Source organism: Salvelinus fontinalis, unplaced genomic scaffold, assembly GCF_029448725.1.
Source record: "Salvelinus fontinalis isolate EN_2023a unplaced genomic scaffold, ASM2944872v1 scaffold_0031, whole genome shotgun sequence".
NCBI classification, from domain to species: domain Eukaryota; kingdom Metazoa; phylum Chordata; class Actinopteri; order Salmoniformes; family Salmonidae; genus Salvelinus; species Salvelinus fontinalis.
The window spans coordinates 323,359-344,336 of record NW_026600240.1 but is presented as its reverse complement, the minus strand read 5'-3'; the positions used below and the strand labels follow the sequence as shown (position 1 = coordinate 344,336).

Here is a 20,978-nt window from a genome sequence, read left to right as displayed (position 1 = left end):
TTCACTTGTCATTTTTGCAGATTAAATGTTTGAGCTGGTAATTAATCAATATTTATCGTTTGAATTAGCTATGACATAGCCAATGAATATAGAGCACAACTTTGGATTTCACCCCCATCTCAATGCTGAATAATTTGACAGTTCGGTTAGGTTTTATGGCGTGATTATCTTCGGCCATGCATTGCAGCTCGCAAAAAGTGATTGTATCTTCGTTATGAAATTATCAACTTTACCCTGTATATTTAAAAATGACCCTATGTAACAGTATAGCTTCTGTCCCTCTCCTCGCCCCTATCTGGGCTCCAACCAGGGTCCCTCTGCACACATCGACAACAGCCACCCTCGAAGCATCGTTACCCATCGCGCCACAAAAGCCTCGTCCCTTGCAGAGCAAGGGGAACAACTACTTCAAGGTCTCAGAGTGAGTGACGTTTGAAACCCTATTAGCGCGCACCACCGCTACCTAGCTAGCCATTTCACACCGGTTACACATATACCAGGTTTGTTCAAAGCAAAACTAGCAAAACTATTGCTAAACAAATCAAATCAAATGGATCGTAAAACCCCGTTCAGCAGGTAGAGCCAGAAGAGTTCTCTCAGGTAGTTATTGTTCAGCAGGTAGAGCCAGAAGAGTTCTCTCAGGTAGTTCTACTGTTCAGCAGGTAGAGCCAGAAGAGTTCTCTCAGGTAGTTCTACTGTTCAGCAGGTAGAGCCAGAAGAGTTCTCTCAGGTAGTTCTACTGTTCAGCAGGTAGAGCCAGAAGAGTTCTCTCAGGTAGTTCTACTGTTCAGCAGGTAGAGCCAGAAGAGTTCTCTCAGGTAGTTCTACTGTTCAGCAGGTAGAGCCAGAAGAGTTCTCTCAGGTAGTTCTACTGTTCAGCAGGTAGAGCCAGAAGAGTTCTCTCAGGTAGTTCTACTGTTCAGCAGGTAGAGCCAGAAGAGTTCTCTCAGGTAGTTCTACTGTTCAGCAGGTAGAGCCAGAAGAGTTCTCTCAGGTAGTTCTACTGTTCAGCAGGTAGAGCCAGAAGAGTTCTCTCAGGTAGTTCTACTGTTCAGCAGGTAGAGCCAGAAGAGTTCTCTCAGGTAGTTCTACTGTTCAGCAGGTAGAGCCAGAAGAGTTCTCTCAGGTAGTTCTACTGTTCAGCAGGTAGAGCCAGAAGAGTTCTCTCAGGTAGTTCTACTTTTATTCTGGTAAAACACAGTGCACAGATAATAACCTAGCTAATTATATAGGTCTTTGCTCAACTAGTAAAGCCTCATGTCACCCAAGCCATTTATATGCTGAAGGTGTTGTGCAGAGCACAGGAGGTTGGCGGCACCATAATTGGGGAGGACAGGCTCGTGGTAATGGCTGGAGTGGAATAAGTGGAATGGTATCAAACACATCAAAACAAATGGGTTGCTCTTTTCCATTATGAGCTGTCTTCCCCTCAGTCTCCACTGGGGCAGATGTGACCAGGAACAGGCCTGGCGTTGGTCAGACCGTGAACTTGTGCTCAGTTTGACTACACAACTGCTGTTGCCTGGGGTTGTTCGGCGTGTGAAACACTCGTAGATCGTCAACGGTTACAGGAAGAAGAGGACGCGTCACAAAAGGTAGAATGAAATACGAGCAACAACAACTAATTGTGGACCGGCAATTCGTAACGTTTGGATCGGATTTTCTGACCAATGCGTGCTCCATTTGGATCGGATTGGGGTCCGTGGACTGATGCACTTAAACATTTTAAATCGGGGACTGATGCGTATTGGTGAATCATTACATCCCTAGTCAGAACCATAGACCCTCTCCCTAGTCAGAACCATAGACCGTCTCCCTAGTCAGAACCATAGACCGTCTCCCTAGTCAGAACCATAGACCGTCTCCCTAGTCAGAACCATAGACCGCCTCCCTAGTCAGAACCATAGACCGCCTCCCTAGTCAGAACCATAGACCGCCTCCCTAGTCAGAACCATAGACCGTCTCCCTAGTCAGAACCATAGACCGTCTCCCTAGTCAGAACCATAGACCGTCTCCCTAGTCAGAACCATAGACCGCCTCCCTAGTCAGAACCATAGACCGCCTCCCTAGTCAGAACCATAGACCGTCTCCCTAGTCAGAACCGTCTCCCTAGTCAGAACCATAGACCGTCTCCCTAGTCAGAACCATAGACCGTCTCCCTAGTCAGAACCATAGACCGTCTCCCTAGTCAGAACCATAGACCGTCTCCCTAGTCAGAACCATAGACCGTCTCCCTAGTCAGAACCGTCTCCCTAGTCAGAACCATAGACCGTCTCCCTAGTCAGAACCATAGACCGCCTCCCTAGTCAGAACCATAGACCGTCTCCCTAGTCAGAACCATAGACCGTCTCCCTAGTCAGAACCATAGACCGTCTCCCTAGTCAGAACCATAGACCGTCTCCCTAGTCAGAACCATAGACCGTCTCCCTAGTCAGAACCATAGACCGTCTCCCTAGTCAGAACCATAGACCGTCTCCCTAGTCAGAACCATAGACCGTCTCCCTAGTCAGAACCATAGACCGTCTCCCTAGTCAGAACCGTCTCCCTAGTCAGAACCATAGACCGTCTCCCTAGTCAGAACCATAGACCGTCTCCCTAGTCAGAACCATAGACCGTCTCCCTAGTCAGAACCATAGACCGTCTCCCTAGTCAGAACCGTCTCCCTAGTCAGAACCATAGACCGTCTCCCTAGTCAGAACCATAGACCGTCTCCCTAGTCAGAACCATAGACCGTCTCCCTAGTCAGAACCATAGACCGTCTCCCCAGTCAGAACCATAGACCGTCTCCCTAGTCAGAACCATTGACCGTCTCCCTAGTCAGAACCATAGACCGTCTCCCTAGTCAGAACCATAGACCGTCTCCCTAGTCAGAACCATAGACCGTCTCCCCAGTCAGAACCATAGACCGTCTCCCTAGTCAGAACCGTCTCCCTAGTCAGAACCATAGACCGTCTCCCTAGTCAGAACCATAGACCGTCTCCCTAGTCAGAACCATAGACCGTCAGATCTGAGGGAGAAGTCCGTGTAAAGGGTGTTTATTGTAAGGCAGAGTTATGTTTCCTTATGAGACAAGAGTTAGTAAAAACATTATGGTTCATATTCACCATTCATCGGCACTGGCTGTGCATTATAAAAACACTAATAACAGCCAATAATCAGGCAGAATGTCACATAGGCCTATTACCATGTTAATAATATCTGAATTATCTACAATTATGTACAATACATGATACAGGGTCACACAGGGCCACACAGGGTCACACAGGGTCACACAGGGGAATACGGGGGGATACAGGGCCACACAGGGGGATACAGGGTCACACAGGGGGATACAGGGTCACACAGGGGGATACAGGGTCACACAGGGTCACACAGGGGGATACAGGTCGATACAGGGTCACACAGGGGGATACAGGGGGATACAGGGCCACACAGGGGGATACAGGGCGATACAGGGTCACACAGGGGGATACAGGGTCACACAGGGGGATACAGGGTCACACAGGGGGATACAGGGTCACACAGGGGGATACAGGGTCACACAGGGGGATACAGGGGGATACAGGGGGATACAGGGTCACACAGGGGGATACAGGGTCACACAGGGCGATACAGGGTCACACAGGGCGATACAGGGTCACACAGGGCGATACAGGGTCACACAGGGGGATACAGGGTCACACAGGGGGATACAGGGTCACACAGGGGGATACAGGGTCACACAGGGGGATACAGGGTCACACAGGGGGACACAGGGTCACACAGGGCGATACAGGGTCACACAGGGGGATACAGGGGGATCCAGGGTCACACAGGGGGATACAGGGTCACACAGGGGGATACAGGGTCACACAGGGGGATACAGGGTCACACAGGGGGATACAGGGTCACACAGGGGGATACAGGGTCACACAGGGGGATCTAGGGTCACACAGGGTGATACAGGGTCACACAGGGGGATACAGGGTCACACAGGGGGATACAGGGTCACACAGGGGGATACAGGGTCACACAGGGGGATACAGGGTCACACAGGGGGATACAGGGGGATCCAGGGTCACACAGGGGGATCCAGGGTCACACAGGGGGATACAGGGTCACACAGGGGGATACAGGGTCACACAGGGGGATACAGGGTCACACAGGGGGATACAGGGTCACACAGGGTGATACAGGGTCACACAGGGGGATACAGGGTCACACAGGGGGATACAGGGTCACACAGGGGGATACAGGGTAACACAGGGGGATACAGGGGGATACAGGGTCACACAGGGGGATACAGGGTCACACAGGGGGATACAGGGTCACACAGGGGGATACAGGGTCACACAGGGGGATACAGGGTCACACAGGGGGATACAGGGTCACACAGGGGGATACAGGGTCACACAGGGGGATACAGGGGGATCCAGGGTCACACAGGGGGATCCAGGGTCACACAGGGGGATACAGGGTCACACAGGGGGATACAGGGTCACACAGGGGGATACAGGGTCACACAGGGTGATACAGGGTCACACAGGGGGATACAGGGTCACACAGGGGGATACAGAGTCACACAGGGGGATACAGGGTCACACAGGGGATACAGGGGGATACAGGGTCACACAGGGGGATACAGGGTCACACAGGGGGATACAGGGTCACACAGGGGGATACAGGGTCACACAGGGGGATACAGGGTCACACAGGGGGATACAGGGTCACACAGGGGGATACAGGGTCACACAGGGGAATCAGGGGGATACAGGGTCACACAGGGGGATACAGGGTAACACAGGGGGATACAGGGGGATACAGGGTCACACAGGGTCACACAGGGGGATACAGGGTCACACAGGGGGATACAGGGTCACACAGGGTCACACAGGGGGATCCAGGGTCACACAGGGGGATACAGGGTCACACAGGGGGATACAGGGTCACACAGGGGGATACAGGGTCACACAGGGTGATACAGGGTCACACAGGGGGATACAGGGTCACACAGGGGGATACAGGGTCACACAGGGGGATACAGGGTCACACAGGGGGATACAGGGTAACACAGGGGGATACAGGGGGATACAGGGTCACACAGGGTCACACAGGGGGATACAGGGTCACACAGGGGGATACAGGGTCACACAGGGTCACACAGGGGGATACAGGGTCACACAGGGGGATACAGGGTCACACAGGGGGATACAGGGTCACACAGGGGGATACAGGGTCACACAGGGGGATACAGGGTCACACAGGGGGATACAGGGTCACACAGGGGGATACAGGGGGATCCAGGGTCACACAGGGGGATACAGGGTCACACAGGGGGATACAGGGTCACACAGGGGGATACAGGGTCACACAGGGGGATACAGGGTCACACAGGGGGATACAGGGTCACACAGGGGGATACAGAGTCACACAGGGGGATACAGGGTCACACAGGGGATACAGGGGGATACAGGGTCACACAGGGGGATACAGGGTCACACAGGGGGATACAGGGTCACACAGGGGGATACAGGGTCACACAGGGGGATACAGGGTCACACAGGGGAATCAGGGGGATACAGGGTCACACAGGGGGATACAGGGTAACACAGGGGGATACAGGGGGATACAGGGTCACACAGGGTCACACAGGGTCACACAGGGTCACACAGGGGGATACAGGGTCACACAGGGTCACACAGGGGGATACAGGGTCACACAGGGGGATACAGGGGGATACAGGGTCACACAGGGGGATACAGGGTCACACAGGGGGATACAGGGTCACACAGGGGGATACAGGGGGATACAGGGTCACACAGGGGGATACAGGGTCACACAGGGGGATACAGGGTCACACAGGGGGATACAGGGTCACACAGGGGGATACAGGGTCACACAGGGGGATACAGGGTCACACAGGGGGATACAGGGTCACACAGGGTCACACAGGGGGATACAGGGTCACACAGGGGGATACAGGGTCACAAAGGGAGATACAGGGTCACACAGGGGGATACAGGGTCACACAGGGGGATACAGGGGGATACAGGGTCACACAGGGGGATACAGGGTCACACAGGGGGATACAGGGTGATACACGGCGATACAGGTTCACACAGTTGACATCAACCCTTCCATGAATTCATATTGATAGCTTTCTGATCAGCGTTCTCAAAAACAATTCTCTAAACGTCTACTGTCTGTCTACAATCATACACCCGTCCGTCCGTTGCCACGGCTGGTCACCGTGGTGCTGGGTTGGTCTTCGTAGCGACGACCTTGTTTCCGTAGTGATAGTTAGAGCTTGGGTTTCAGCAACTCTTTCAGAGCGTCCAGATTCTCTCCCTCTGGGGCCTGGGGCCACGCACTGTGATCTACACACACAAGAGAGGGGAGGTTGTAAACTCATGTGTACAAGTGTAGAAGTGAGTAACTGTGTGTGTGTTACCTACCTGGTATTTCCCACATAGAGTGGTAAAGACTCTGTCCAGCGTCCACCCTCAGAGTGGCTCCAGAGATGTAAGAGGCACCAGGAGACAGGAGGAAGCACACTGCTGGAGAGATCTGAGAAGGAGAGAGACCATCAGTACACAGAGAGAGAGAAAGACCATCAGTACATACAGAGAGAGAGAGACCATCAGTACACACAGAGAGAGAAAGACCATCAGTACATACAGAGAGAGAGAGAGAGACCATCAGTACACACAGAGAGAGAGAGACCATCAGTACACAGAGAGAGAGAGACCATCAGTACACACAGAGAGAGAAAGACCATCAGTACATACAGAGAGAGAGAGACCATCAGTACACACAGAGAGAGAAAGACCATCAGTACATACAGAGAGAGAGAGAGAGACCATCAGTACACACAGAGAGAGAGAGACCATCAGTACACAGAGAGAGAGAGACCATCAGTACACACAGAGAGAGAGAGACCATCAGTACACACAGAGAGAGAAAGACCATCAGTACATACAGAGAGAGAGAGAGAGACCGTCAGTCTCACAGCGGTCTGAAGCACTGTGTGCATGTGGTATGTACATAAATGATGTGTGTACCTCCTCTGGGACTCCCAGTCGTTTAGCAGGGCTGAAGGGAATAGACATCTTAAACAGCGTCGGTCCAAACTCCTTATAGTTCTCCACGGCTGTCTTGGAGACGATGGTGCCCTGGAAGAGGCGACAGAGTGGCGTGAAACCCGGGGGGCTTCTGTGGTACCATAGGACTGGGTTAGCCCACTGAGCTTAAGGCAAGGCGTCGAGAGCAAACGCAAGTCTTCAGGTCAGTCATATTGTCTCTGTGAACCCTCGTACGTACCGGCGCTATGGCGTTGACTCTGACTCCAGACACGGCCCACTCGATGGCCAGAGACTTAGTGAGGTTGTCTACAGCGGCCCGCGCTGCTCCGGTGTGACTGGGTGTAGAGGAGAACACAATGCAGACGTCAGGGGCCCCTCAGGAAGGAAGGAAGGAAGGTAGGTAGGTAGGTAGGTAGGTAGGTAGGTAGTGTGTAGAGGTGGTAGTAGGTAGTGTGTAGAGGTGGTAGTAGGTAGTGTTTAGAGGTGGTAGTAGGTAGTGTGTAGAGGTGGTAGTAGGTAGTGTGTAGAGGTGGTAGTAGGTAGTGTGTAGAGGTGGTAGTAGGTAGTGTGTAGAGGTGGTAGAGGTGTGAGAGACTCACGCCATGCCTGGGAAGCCCTTCCACATATCAGCGATGATGTTGACGATCACTCCTCCATTCTCCTTCATCCACGCAGCGTACACTACAAAAACACACACATCACGTTACACCTCCACACACTATAGACTTCCGGCGCCGACCGAGATGGCCGCCTCGCTTCGCGTTCCTAGGAAACTATGCAGTATTTAGTTTTTTTATGTGTTATTCCTTACATTGGTACCCCAGGTAATCTTAAGTTTCATTACATACAGTCGGGAGGAACTACTGAATATAAGAGCAACGTCAACTCACCATCGTTACAACCAGGAATATGACTTTCCCGAAGCGGATCCAGTGTTTTGCCTTCCACCCAATACAATGGATCTGATCCCAGCCGGCGACCCTATGCGACGCCGTAAACGGGGCAAACGTAGCGGTCTCCTGGTCAGGCTTCGGAGACGGGCACATCGCGCTCCACTCCCTAGCATACTACTCGCCAATGTCCAGTCTCTTGACAACAAGGTTGATGAAATCCGAGCAAGGGTAACATTCCAGAGAGACATCAGAGACTGTAACGTTCTCTGCTTCACGGAAACATGGCTAACTCGAGAGACGCTAACGGAGTCGGTGCAGCCAGCTGGTTTCTTCACGCATCGCGCCGACAGAAACAAACATCTTTCTGGTAAGAAGAGGGGTGGAGGTGTATGCCTTATGATTAACGAGACGTGGTGTGATCATCATAACAACATACAGGAAGTCAAGTCATTCTGTTCACCTGATCTAGAATTCCTCACAATCAAATGTCGACCGCATTATCTACCAAGGGAATTCTCTTCAATTATAATCAGAGCCGTATATATTCCCCCCCCCCAAGCAGACACAACGATGGCCCTGAACGAACTCTATCTGACTCTTTGTAAACTGGAAACCACACACCCTGAGGCTGCATTCATCGTAGCTGGGGATTTTAACAAGGCTAATCTGAAAACAAAACTCCCTAAATTCTATCAGCATATCGATTGCGCAACCAGGGCTGGTAAAACCTTGGATCATTGTTATACTAACTTCCGCGACGCATATAAGGCCCTCCTTTCGGAAAAGCTGACCACGACTCCATTTTGTTGCTTCCAGCCTACAAACAGAAACTAAAACAGCAAGCTCCCGCGCTCAGGTCTGTTCAACGCTGGTCCGACCAATCTGATTCCACGCTTCAAGACTGCTTCGATCACGTGGATTGGGCTATGTTCCGCATTGCGTCCAACAACAACATTGACGAATATGCTGATTCGGTGAGCGAGTTTATTAGAAAGTGCATCAGCGATGTCGTACCCACAGCAACGATTAAAACATTCCCAAACCAGAAACCGTGGATTGACGGCAGCATTCGCGTGAAACTGAAAGCGCGAACCACTGCTTTTAACCAGGGCAAGGTTAGCGGAAACATGACCGAATACACACAGTGTAGCTATTCTCTCCGCAAGGCAATCAAACAAGCTAAGTCCCAGTACAGAGACAAAGTAGAGTCGCAATTCAACAGCTCAGACACAAGAGGTATGTGGCAGGGTCTACAGTCAATCACGGATTACAAAAAGAAAAACAGCCCCGTCGCGGACCAGGATGTCTTGCTCCCAGACAGACTAAATAACTTTTTTGCTCGCTTTGAGGACAATACAGTGCCACTGACACGGCCCGCTACCAAAACCAAAACATTTACACGTGTTAACCCTCGCAAGGCTGCAGGCCCAGTCTGCTGTTCCCACATGCTTCAGAGCATGCGCAGACCAGCTGGCTGGTGTGTTTAAGGACATATTCAATCAATCCTTATCCCAGTCTGCTGTTCCCACATGCTTCAAGAGGGCCACCATTGTTCCTGTTCCCAAGAAAGCTAAGGTAACTGAGCTAAACGACTACCGCCCCGTAGCACTCACTTCCGTCATCATGAAGTGCTTTTGGCTTTTTTGGCCCCCATCCTACCTTCCTTGCAGCAGTGGAAGGTTCCTGTGAGGTTGGTGTCTATGACGGCCTTCCACCCCTTAGATGAGGTGTGTTCTGCTGGGCTGCTGAACTGGCCTCCGCCGTTATTCACCAGGTAATCAATACGACCATATCGCTGCAGCACCGACCGCACCAGAGACTTCACCTACAGCCACGAACACAGACAGAGGTTTCCTGTGATACACAGCGGGATGCTGTGTGTACCCCTTCCTCACTGTGGACGTTACAGGAAGCTGTGTGTACCCCTTCCTCACTGTGGACGTTACAGGAGGCTGTGTGTACCCCTTCCTCACTGTGGACGTTACAGGAAGCTGTGTGTACCCCGTCCTCACTGTGGACGTTACAGGAAGCTGTGTCTACCCCTTCCTCACTGTGGACGTTACAGGAGGCTGTGGGTACCCCTTCCTCACTGTGGACGTTACAGGAAGCTGTGTGTACCCCGTCCTCACTGTGGACGTTACAGGAGGCTGTGTGTACCCCTTCCTCACTGTGGACGTTACAGGAGGCTGTGTGTACCCCTTCCTCACTGTGGACGTTACAGGAAGCTGTGTGTACCCCTTCCTCACTGTGGACGTTACAGGAAGCTGTGTGTACCCCTTCCTCACTGTGGACGTTACAGGAGGCTGTGTGTACCCCTTCCTCACTGTGGACGTTACAGGAAGCTGTGTGTACCCCGTCCTCACTGTGGACGTTACAGGAAGCTGTGTGTACCCCTTCCTCACTGTGGACGTTACAGGAAGCTGTGTGTACCCCTTCCTCACTGTGGACGTTACAGGAGGCTGTGTGTACCCCTTCCTCACTGTGGACGTTACAGGAAGCTGTGTGTACCCCGTCCTCACTGTGGACGTTACAGGAAGCTGTGTGTACCCCTTCCTCACTGTGGACGTTACAGGAAGCTGTGTGTGTACCCCTTCCTCACTGTGGACGTTACAGGAAGCTGTGTGTGTACCCCTTCCTCACTGTGGACGTTACAGGAGGCTGTGTGTGTACCCCTTCCTCACTGTGGACGTTACAGGAAGCTGTGTGTACCCCTTCCTCACTGTGGACGTTACAGGAAGCTGTGTGTACCCCTTCCTCACTGTGGACGTTACAGGAAGCTGTGTGTACCCCTTCCTCACTGTGGACGTTACAGGAGGCTGTGTGTGTACCCCTTCCTCACTGTGGACGTTACAGGAAGCTGTGTGTACCCCTTCCTCACTGTGGACGTTAACCTACCTCCTCCTCGTTGCGTATGTTACAGACTATAGGGGTGACACAGGCAGGGCTAGACTGAGGTATACTCTGTCGCAGCTCGTCAGCCGCAGCCTCCAACCTCTCCAACTTCCTGCTCGCGATCACCACGGTACAGCCTGAAACAGAGACATATGATCACCACGTTACAGCAGTCTGACACACAGAGACATACAATCACCATGTTACAGTCTGACACACAGAGACATATGATCACCACGTTACAGTCTGACACACAGAGACATATGATCACCATGTTACAGTCTGACACACAGAGACATACAATCACCATGTTACAGCAGTCTGACACACAGAGACATATGATCACCATGTTACAGCAGTCTGACACACAGAGACATATGATCACCATGTTACAGTCTGACACACAGAGACATATGATCACCACGTTACAGTCTGACACAGAGACATATGATCACCATGTTACAGCAGTCTGACACACAGAGACATATGATCACCATGTTACAGTCTGACACACAGAGACATATGATCACCATGTTACAGCAGTCTGACACACAGAGACATATGATCACCACGTTACAGTCTGACACAGAGACATATGATCACCATGTTACAGCAGTCTGACACACAGAGACATATGATCACCATGTTACAGTCTGACACACAGAGACATATGATCACCATGTTACAGTCTGACACACAGAGACATATGATCACCATGTTACAGTCTGACACACAGAGACATATGATCACCACGTTACAGTCTGACACACAGAGACATATGATCACCATGTTACAGTCTGACACACAGAGACATAATCACCACATTTGGCAACAGTGATCATGTAGAGACAGACACCCAGCTACACCTTCAGAAACCTCTCATCTAGATTTGTAAACTAAACTTGAATATCATATTGTGTGAGTACTAACCTTTACTGCCAATGGTATTCACACAAGTAGCTGCTACTAAAACTGTGTGCCAATGTAATATTGTCTTTTGAACAGAGATCAGTGTATCAGGGCCGCCTTTCTTAAAGTATGGGTCGCGACGTGTCAGTGTACATTTCTAATTGTTTCATTAATTAATTACTGTAATTGATTTGGCCAAGTGCGTCTGCGCTCTCTGCTCAGTTTGGCAGCTGCGCCAGTGGAACAGGGAGATGCCCGTGTGCTTCCCAGTGTACCGGATCTTTTGTCTGCAGTTTTGTTGAAGATCAGTCCGTGACCCACACGACGCAGCGTGGTCATCCAGGCAGCAGGCGATGCTGTCGTCCAGGCAGCAGGCGATGCTGTCGTCCAGGCAGCAGGCGATGCTGTCGTCCAGGCAGCAGGCGATGCTGTCGTCCAGGCAGCAGGCGATGCTGTCGTCCAGGCAGCAGGCGATGCTGTCGTCCAGGCAGCAGGCGATGCTGTCGTCCAGGCAGCAGGCGATGCTGTCGTCCAGGCAGAAGGCGATGCGCTGTCGTCCAGGCAGCAGGCGATGCGCTGTCGTCCAGGCAGCAGGCGATGCTGTCGTCCAGGCAGCAGGCGATGCTGTCGTCCAGGCAGAAGGCGATGCGCTGTCGTCCAGGCAGAAGGCGATGCGCTGTCGTCCAGGCAGCAGGCGATGCGCTGTCGTCCAGGCAGCAGGCGATGCGCTGTCGTCCAGGCAGCAGGCGATGCGCTGTCGTCCAGGCAACAGGCGATGCGCTGTCGTCCAGGCAGCAGGCGATGCTGTCGTCCAGGCAGCAGACGATGCGCTGTCGTCCAGGCAGCAGGCGATGCGCTGTGGTCCAGGCAGCAGGCGATGCGCTGTGGTCCAGGCAGCAGGCGATGCGCTGTCCGTTACTGACTTGTCATTCCCACTCGCCATCACTCACCGCTGTCATCAAACGGACTCAAACTAGCCACAAGTTCTGACTGAGCTCAATCATCATGAAACGCAAATACAGCGATCAGTTTCTCTCTTTCATACAAACTTATAACGAGGAGCGTCCACCGTGTGTTTTGTGTGTGGAAGTGCTTAGTAATGAGTCTCTCATAACGAACAAATGAATAAAACGACACGTCCTGACCAAACATCCACAGCATGATGGGAAACCCAGAGAGTTATTTCAGAACAGGATGCTTCAGGAAACAAGGCTTCGGCTGTGGACCAGTCAGTCAACTAGCAAGGCCTTGTTGTCATTTTATAACAGGTGATGATAAGCAGAAATAAAGCAGTACTAACTAACTCATAGTAGTAGATGTGAGTTTCTCTTTCAAACAATCCCCTGGCCTTCTACACAGCTAATAGCTAACGTTAGCCAAAGCTAGCTAGCTACTGATCGTGTAACCATAGTAACAGTACAGATGAAGATCTAGGTTGGAACTGTTGCAAGTAATATTTTTTATTCTTAACTGGAATAAACTGGTTGAAGCAAGATGCTTTTTTGAGGCAAACACAGGTCAGGTTTCCTCATCTACAACAGGAAGTGGTTTCCCACCTGACTGAGAAGGCAGTAGATGTTCAGGTCCAGTTTGGCACCACATACCAATGTGAGTCTGGGTTCTCAACTCTGACCTACTTAAAAAACAAGTACAGAAACAGTGTCAAGGCTGAGCATCACCTCAGGGTGTTAAAAACAGAGCCCAGAATAGACATAATCACTTTATTCCAGTTCAGAATAAAAAAATATGTATTAGATTTTAAACAGCAACAGTTCCAACCTAGACTTTCTTTCAACAGTAATTTCTACAGTGAGATGTACAGTAATTTCTACAGTGAGATGTACAGTAGGCCTGATCATTTTTCATCTGTACTGTTACTTAGGGTGGCACTATCAAAAAGCCTGTGTGTCTGTTCTGTTACTCATCTGTGTGATGTGATCAACCAGTTTATTCCTGTTCATGTAACAGTATAACTTTAGTACGTCCCCTCGCCCCGACCTCGGGCGCGAACCAGGGACCCTCTGCACACATCAACAACTGACACCCACGAAGCGTCGTTACCCATCGCTCCACAAAAGCCGCGGCCCTTGCAGAGCGAGGGGGAACCACTACTTCAGGTCTCAGAGCGAGTGACGTCACGGATTGAAAGGCTATTAGCGCGCTATTATGGTTGCGCTATCAAAAAGTCTGTTCTGTTACTCATCTGTGTGATGTGATCAACCAGTTTATTCCTGTTCAGAATGAACATTATTTATTGTATTTTAGCAGCAACAGTTGCAACCTAGACAGATATGTAAGAGTAAACATTAATAAGAGTAAATATTAATAAGAGTAAATATTAATAAGAAAATATACATTAATACATATTCATATGGATATTTAATTTCATTATTTGTTTTGGTCTATATTGCATTTGTTTGAGGCATAAGGGCAATGACATGTACCAATATTTACATATAGATGCATATTTTCCTAAGCACAACATTTGTAATTTGGGTCCCAGGCTGAAAAAGGGGCAATGAAATGTTTGTTTTTTTCACCTTTATTTAACCAGGTAGGCTAGTTGAGAACACCTTTATTTAACCAGGTAGGCTAGTTGAGAACACCTTTATTTAACCAGGTAGGCCAGTTGAGAACACCTTTATTTAACCAGGTAGGCCAGTTGAGAACACCTTTATTTAACCAGGTAGGCTAGTTGAGAACACCTTTATTTAACCAGGTAGGCCAGTTGAGAACACCTTTATTTAACCAGGTAGGCCAGTTGAGAACACCTTTATTTAACCAGGTAGGCCAGTTGAGAACACCTTTATTTAACCAGGTAGGCTAGTTGAGAACACCTTTATTTAACCAGGTAGGCCAGTTGAGAACACCTTTATTTAACCAGGTAGGCTAGTTGAGAACACCTTTATTTAACCAGGTAGGCCAGTTGAGAACACCTTTATTTAACCAGGTAGGCCAGTTGAGAACACCTTTATTTAACCAGGTAGGCCAGTTGAGAACACCTTTATTTAACCAGGTAGGCTAGTTGAGAACACCTTTATTTAACCAGGTAGGCCAGTTGAGAACACCTTTATTTAACCAGGTAGGCTAGTTGAGAACACCTTTATTTAACCAGGTAGGCCAGTTGAGAACACCTTTATTTAACCAGGTAGGCCAGTTGAGAACACCTTTATTTAACCAGGTAGGCTAGTTGAGAACACCTTTATTTAACCAGGTAGGCCAGTTGAGAACACCTTTATTTAACCAGGTAGGCTAGGTGAGAACACCTTTATTTAACCAGGTAGGCCAGTTGAGAACACCTTTATTTAACCAGGTAGGCCAGTTGAGAGCACCTTTATTTAACCAGGTATTCCAGTTGAGAACACCTTTATTTAACCAGGTAGGCTAGTTGAGAACACCTTTATTTAACCAGGTAGGCTAGTTGAGAACACCTTTATTTAACCAGGTAGGCCAGTTGAGAACAAGTTTTCATTTGCAACTGCGACCTGACCAAGATAAAGCAAAGCAGTGTGAACAGACAACAACACAGAGTTACACATGGAGTAAACAATAAACAAGTGTACCGATATTGATGTATAGTTGCATATTTTCCTAAGCTTGGGTCGCAGGAAAACACAGAACTTCTCATTTGGGTCCCAGGCTGAAAAAGTTGAAGAAGCCCTGATCTGGGGTAAAGTTCACTCAGTGCTGCTATAACCTAACGAGCGACTCCCTGCCTGCGTCTAAACGCGCGTCTAAACGCTGACACACACAAGAGAGTGGTCAATACGTCTGAACACAACATACTACCTACCCAGCTTCAGCAGGTCGGAGGAGATGGCTTTACCGATGCCGGTGCCTCCTCCCGTTACCACCGCCACTTTGTGGTTGAACAGACCCGCTTTGAACACACTGGAGACTGCCATGTTTCTCCCTGCTCCTGGGTGCTAGTCATGTGATCTGTCGTGTTTTCAATGCCCCTGTGGCGCCCTCTCCAGGATACAGCGGGTGTAATAGGCCAACTGATAACGTCCTTCAGTGATGGGCATTCCGGCTCTGTTCAGTGAGACGGTCCAAACGGCTCTTTAAAAAAATATGTTTTGTCTTTTTTCAAGTCAAACAGTTTGTGATAGTTTGACTATGATTGGTTTTAAAACAATTCTAATTAAATGATTAAATGAAATCATACTCTACCTTAACCACAATGTATTTAAGAATGCATTGGTTTGTTATGAAAAAGAATGCTATTAAACATCTGCATTTAAAGTGTAACTTTTTAATGTATATAAACAAAATGCATATAGATGTAACAATTCAAAACGAATACAATCTGAACAACATACAGTTGAAGTCATAAGTTTACACTTAGGTTGGAGTCATTAAAACTCGTTTCAACCACTGCACAAATTTCTTGTTAAGAAACTATAGTTTTGAAAGTCAAAATTGGCGTTATCGTAAAAATTCATGAAAACAAACGTTTGCTTTTGGGTCTTAATGTTAGCAGTGTAGTCAATGTTATGAACAGGTTTAGGTTTAAAATCAGATTTTAAGAAATATATATATACATTTTATCAATGGTCGGGGTTTATAACTTGTGTGGCTGTGGTAACTAGTGACAACCGTGCTTGAGGGGGAAGGTCAGAATCTTCTTAGAGCTCAAACAGTGTTCAGAATGGTGCAAGTGCTAAACAAGTTGATTGGGGCTAAGTACATTGCCATCGCCAGGACGTGGGTTCCCACAATGGCTGGTTGGGGGTCGGTGGGCGGAGTTGCCCTTGTCTATTTTACAGACTGGAGGCTGATCCTGGACTGGGTGCCCTATATCAACGGCAAGTTCAAGGACGACTAGTCACCTCTATGGATCAGAATGGACTACGACTTGGAGATGGGCATGGGTGGAATGCTTGCTCTTTCTGCGTTGGCTTAAGTGGGATGACCCGACACAGAGCTTGTAGGGGTTTGCACAAAAGGATGTCATGTTAGCTTGAATGCTGTTATTTAATGCCAATAAATGTCATTTACTTAAAAAAACTATAGTTTTGGCAAGTCGGTTAGGACATCTACTTTGTGCATGACACAAGTCATTTTTCCAACAATTGTTTACAGACAGACTATTTCACTTATAATTCACTTTATCACAATCCCAGTGGGTCAGAAGTTTACATACACTAAATTGACTGTCTTTAAACAGATTGGAAAACTCCAGAAAATTCCAGAAAATTATGTCATGGCTTTAGAATCTTCTGATAGGCTAATTGACATCATTTGAGTCAATTGGAGGTGTACCTGTGGATGCATTTGAAGGCCTACCTTCAAACTCAGTGCCTCTTTGCTTGACATCATGGGAAAATCAAAAGAAATCAGTCAAGACCTCAGAAAAAAATGTAGACCTCCACAAGTCTGGTTCATCCTTGGGAGCAATTTCCTAATGCCTGAAGGTACCAGGTTCATCTGTACAAACAATAGTATGAATGTATAAACACCATGGGACCACGCAGCCGTCATACCGCTCAGGAAGGTGACGCGTTCTGTCTCCTAGAGATGAACGTACTTTGGTGCGAAAAGTGCAAATCAATCCCAGAACAACAGCAAAGGACCTTGTGAAGATGTTGGAGGAAACAGGTACAAAGTATCTATATCCACAGTGAAACGAGTCCTATATCAACATAACCGCCACCTGTCCCAGACCTGTTGTTTTTCAACTCTTAATGATCAGCTATGAAAAGCCAACTGAAAATTATTCATGATTATTATTTGACCATGCTTGTCACTTATGAACATTTTTGAACATCTTGGCATAGTTCTGTTATAATCTCTACCCGGCACAGCCAGAAGAGGACTTGCCACCCCTCATAGCCTGGTTCCTCTCTAGGTTTCTTCCTAGGTTTTGGCCTTTCTAGGGAGTTTTTCCTAGCCACCGTGCTTCTACACCTGCATTCTAGCTGTTTGGGGTTTTAGGCTGGGTTTCTGTACAGCACTTCGAGATATTATCTGATGTACGAAGGGCTATATAAAATAAAATTGATTGATTGATTGATTGATAACCTGAAAGGCCACTCAGCAAGGAAGAAGCCAATGCTCCAAAACCGCCATAAAAAAGCCAGACTACGGTTTGCAACTGCACATGGGGACAAAAACTTTTTGGAGAAATGTCCTGGCTCCACCACTATCACTTGCAGGCCTACTTGACTGAGTGGAGGTCCTGGCTCCACCACTATCACTAGCAGGCCTACTTGACTGAGTGAATACATCTCCACCACTATCACTAGCAGGCCTACTTGACTGAGTGGAGGTCCTGGCTCCACCACTACCACTAGCAGGCCTACTTGACTGAGTGAATACATCTCCACCACTATCACTAGCAGGCCTACTTGACTGAGTGGAGGTCCTGGCTCCACCACTATCACTAGCAGGCCTACTTGACTGAGTGAATACATCTCCACCACTATCACTAGCAGGCCTACTTGACTGAGTGGAGGTCCTGGCTCCACCACTACCACTAGCAGGCCTACTTGACTGAGTGGATACATCTCCACCACTATCACTAGCAGGCCTACTTGACTGAGTGGAGGTCCTGGCTCCACCACTATCACTAGCAGGCCTACTTGACTGAGTGGATACATCTCCACCACTATCACTAGCAGGCCTACTTGACTGAGTGAATACATCTCCACCACTATCACTAGCAGGCTCGCTAGTTTCTCGAAGCTCCGCTACAGCTAGCTTCACAGTTGGGTGCACAGTTCCCATATGCCGGTGTAGGTTGTGCGTGGAACCGTCTTTATATAAGATTTTGTTTTGGCAAATTCTACACTGTGCTCTAAAATTGTCCACATTATTCAAACGCATCCAAATTCTACTGGCCCTCCGACTCATTTCCCAGCTGTCCTTCCTCTCTCCTCGGCTGCTAAGTGTGTGACTGTGATTGAGTTGGCTCCGCCCTCCCTCACCCATCATTGGTTCATTGGTTGGCACTGCGTGTCTGATTGACAGGAACAACAGGTGAGGCTGTTCGTCTGAGCAGTGTGTTTTTTCATTCTTTGAGTTAATTCTATTAAATTAAATATTTTGATTATTCATATCTTAATTTTTCAAATGTATTTTATAAATAGATTCGGCTCTTCTGATATGCGAGCCGGCTTTTAACGTTCACCTACAAGAGAACGACCCTTCACTACTTCAGTTACAACACACCCCATAAACTAGCTCGATCCTACAAAATGGTCCCCCACGTCTTGTGATCAGTATACTTTCCTACATTTGTGAACTATCTACAATACAGCCTCTAGGCTTTCCTTGTGCCTCTACTGAGATGATTATGCAAGCCAAGCAGCACATTGAACTATGCACATTGAACTATGGTTGAGAGCAGCATTTGTTGCACATTAATCTAGAAATATCTGAGCAATCCAACCCTCTATGCACATCAGACCCCTGAGAACCAGCCAGTAACATCAAACCCCTGAGAACCAGCCAGTAACATCAGACCCCAGAGAACCAGCCAGTAACATCAGACCCCAGAGAACCATCCAGTAACATCAGACCCCAGAGAACCAGCCAGTAACATCAGACCCCAGAGAACCAGCCAGTAACATCAGACCCCAGAGAACCAGCCAGTAACATCAGACCCCTGAGAACCAGCCAGTAACATCAGACCCCTGAGAACCAGCCAGTAACATCAGACCCCAGAGAACCAGCCAGTAACATCAGACCCCAGAGAACCATCCAGTAACATCAGACCCCAGAGAACCAGCCAGTAACATCAGACCCCTGAGAACCAGCCAGTAACATCAGACCCCTGAGAACCAGCCAGTAACATCAGACCCCAGAGAACCAGCCAGTAACATCAGACCCCAGAGAACCAGCCAGTAACATCAGACCCCAGAGAACCAGCCAGTAACATCAGACCCCAGAGAACCAGCCAGTAACACCAGACCCCAGAGAACCAGCCAGTAACATCAGACCCCAGAGAACCAGCCAGTAACATCAGACCCCTGAGAACCAGCCAGTAACATCGGACCCCAGAGAACCAGCCAGTAACATCAGACCCCTGAGAACCAGCCAGTAACATCAAACCCCTGAGAACCAGCCAGTAACACCAGACCCCAGAGAACCAGCCAGTAACATCAGACCCCTGAGAACCAGCCAGTAACATCAGACACCAGAGTACCAGCCAGTAACATCAGACCCCAGAGAACCAGCCAGTAACATCAGACCCCTGAGAACCAGCCAGTAACATCAGACCCCAGAGAACCAGCCAGTAACATCAGACCCCAGAGAACCAGCCAGTAACACCAGACCCCTGAGAACCAGCCAGTAACATCAGACCCCAGAGAACCAGCCAGTAACATCAGACCCCAGAGAACCAGCCAGTAACACCAGACCCCTGAGAACCAGCCAGTAACATCAGACCCCAGAGAACCAGCCAGTAACACCAGACCCCTGAGAACCAGCCAGTAACATCAGACCCCAGAGAACCAGCCAGTAACACCAGACCCCTGAGAACCAGCCAGTAACATCAGACCCCAGAGAACCAGCCAGTAACACCAGACCCCAGAGAACCAGCCAGTAACATCAGACCCCTGAGAACCAGCCAGTAACATCAGACCCCTGAGAACCAGCCAGTAACATCAGACCCCAGAGAACCAGCCAGTAACATCAGACCCCTAAGAACCAGCCAGTAACATCAGACCCCTGAGAACCAGCCAGTAACATCAGACCCCTGAGAACCAGCCAGTAACACCAGACCCCTGAGAACCAGCCAGTAACACCAGACCCCAGAGAACCAGCCAGTAACATCAGACCCCAGAGAACCAGCCAGTAACATCAGACCCCAGAGAACCAGCCAGTAACATCAGACCCCTGAGAACCAGCCAGTAACATCAGACCCCTGAGAACCAGCCAGTAACACCAGACCCCAGAGAACCAGCCAGTAACATCAGACCCCTGAGAACCAGCCAGTAACATCAGACCCCAGAGAACCAGCCAGTAACATCAGACCCCAGAGAACCATCCAGTAACATCAGACCCCTGAGAACTAGCCAGTAACATCAGACCCCTGAGAACCAGCCAGTAACATCAGACCCCAGAGAACCAGCCAGTAACATCAGACCCCTGAGAACCAGCCAGTAACATCAGACCCCAGAGAACCAGCCAGTAACATCAGACCCCAGAGAACCAGCCAGTAACATCAGACCCCTGAGAACCAGCCAGTAACATCAGACCCCAGAGAACCAGCCAGTAA

The 20,978-nt window shown here is 49.2% G+C and overlaps 1 protein-coding gene across 1 annotated transcript; it reads right to left on the bottom strand.

Moving 5' to 3' along the window:
* Nucleotides 1–3,019: 3,019 nt before the first annotated feature.
* On the bottom strand, nucleotides 3,020–15,699 carry pecr (peroxisomal trans-2-enoyl-CoA reductase). Its single transcript, XM_055910777.1, has 8 exons — nucleotides 15,549–15,699; nucleotides 10,850–10,983; nucleotides 9,614–9,779; nucleotides 7,661–7,742; nucleotides 7,300–7,396; nucleotides 7,041–7,151; nucleotides 6,435–6,546; nucleotides 3,020–6,356 (listed from the first exon to the last, which is right to left on the bottom strand). Exons 1-8 carry the CDS (start codon nucleotides 15,658–15,660, stop codon nucleotides 6,280–6,282), a joined length of 891 nt encoding a protein of 296 aa, XP_055766752.1. The 5' UTR covers nucleotides 15,661–15,699; the 3' UTR covers nucleotides 3,020–6,279.
* Between the last annotated feature and the right edge of the window lie 5,279 nt (nucleotides 15,700–20,978).

Bases quoted from the DNA above. Each gene is read 5' to 3' on its own strand.
- pecr (XM_055910777.1), bottom strand. From the start codon at position 15,660: ATGGCAGTCTCCAGTGTGTTCAAAGCGGGTCTGTTCAACCACAAAGTG. The intron at 10,984-15,548 runs GTAGGTAGTATG...TCTCTGTTTCAG, and splicing joins CTCCGACCTGCTGAAGCTGG to GCTGTACCGTGGTGATCGCG. The intron at 7,743-9,613 runs GTAGGATGGGGG...GTGTTTTTGTAG, and splicing joins CTTCCACTGCTGCAAGGAAG to TGTACGCTGCGTGGATGAAG.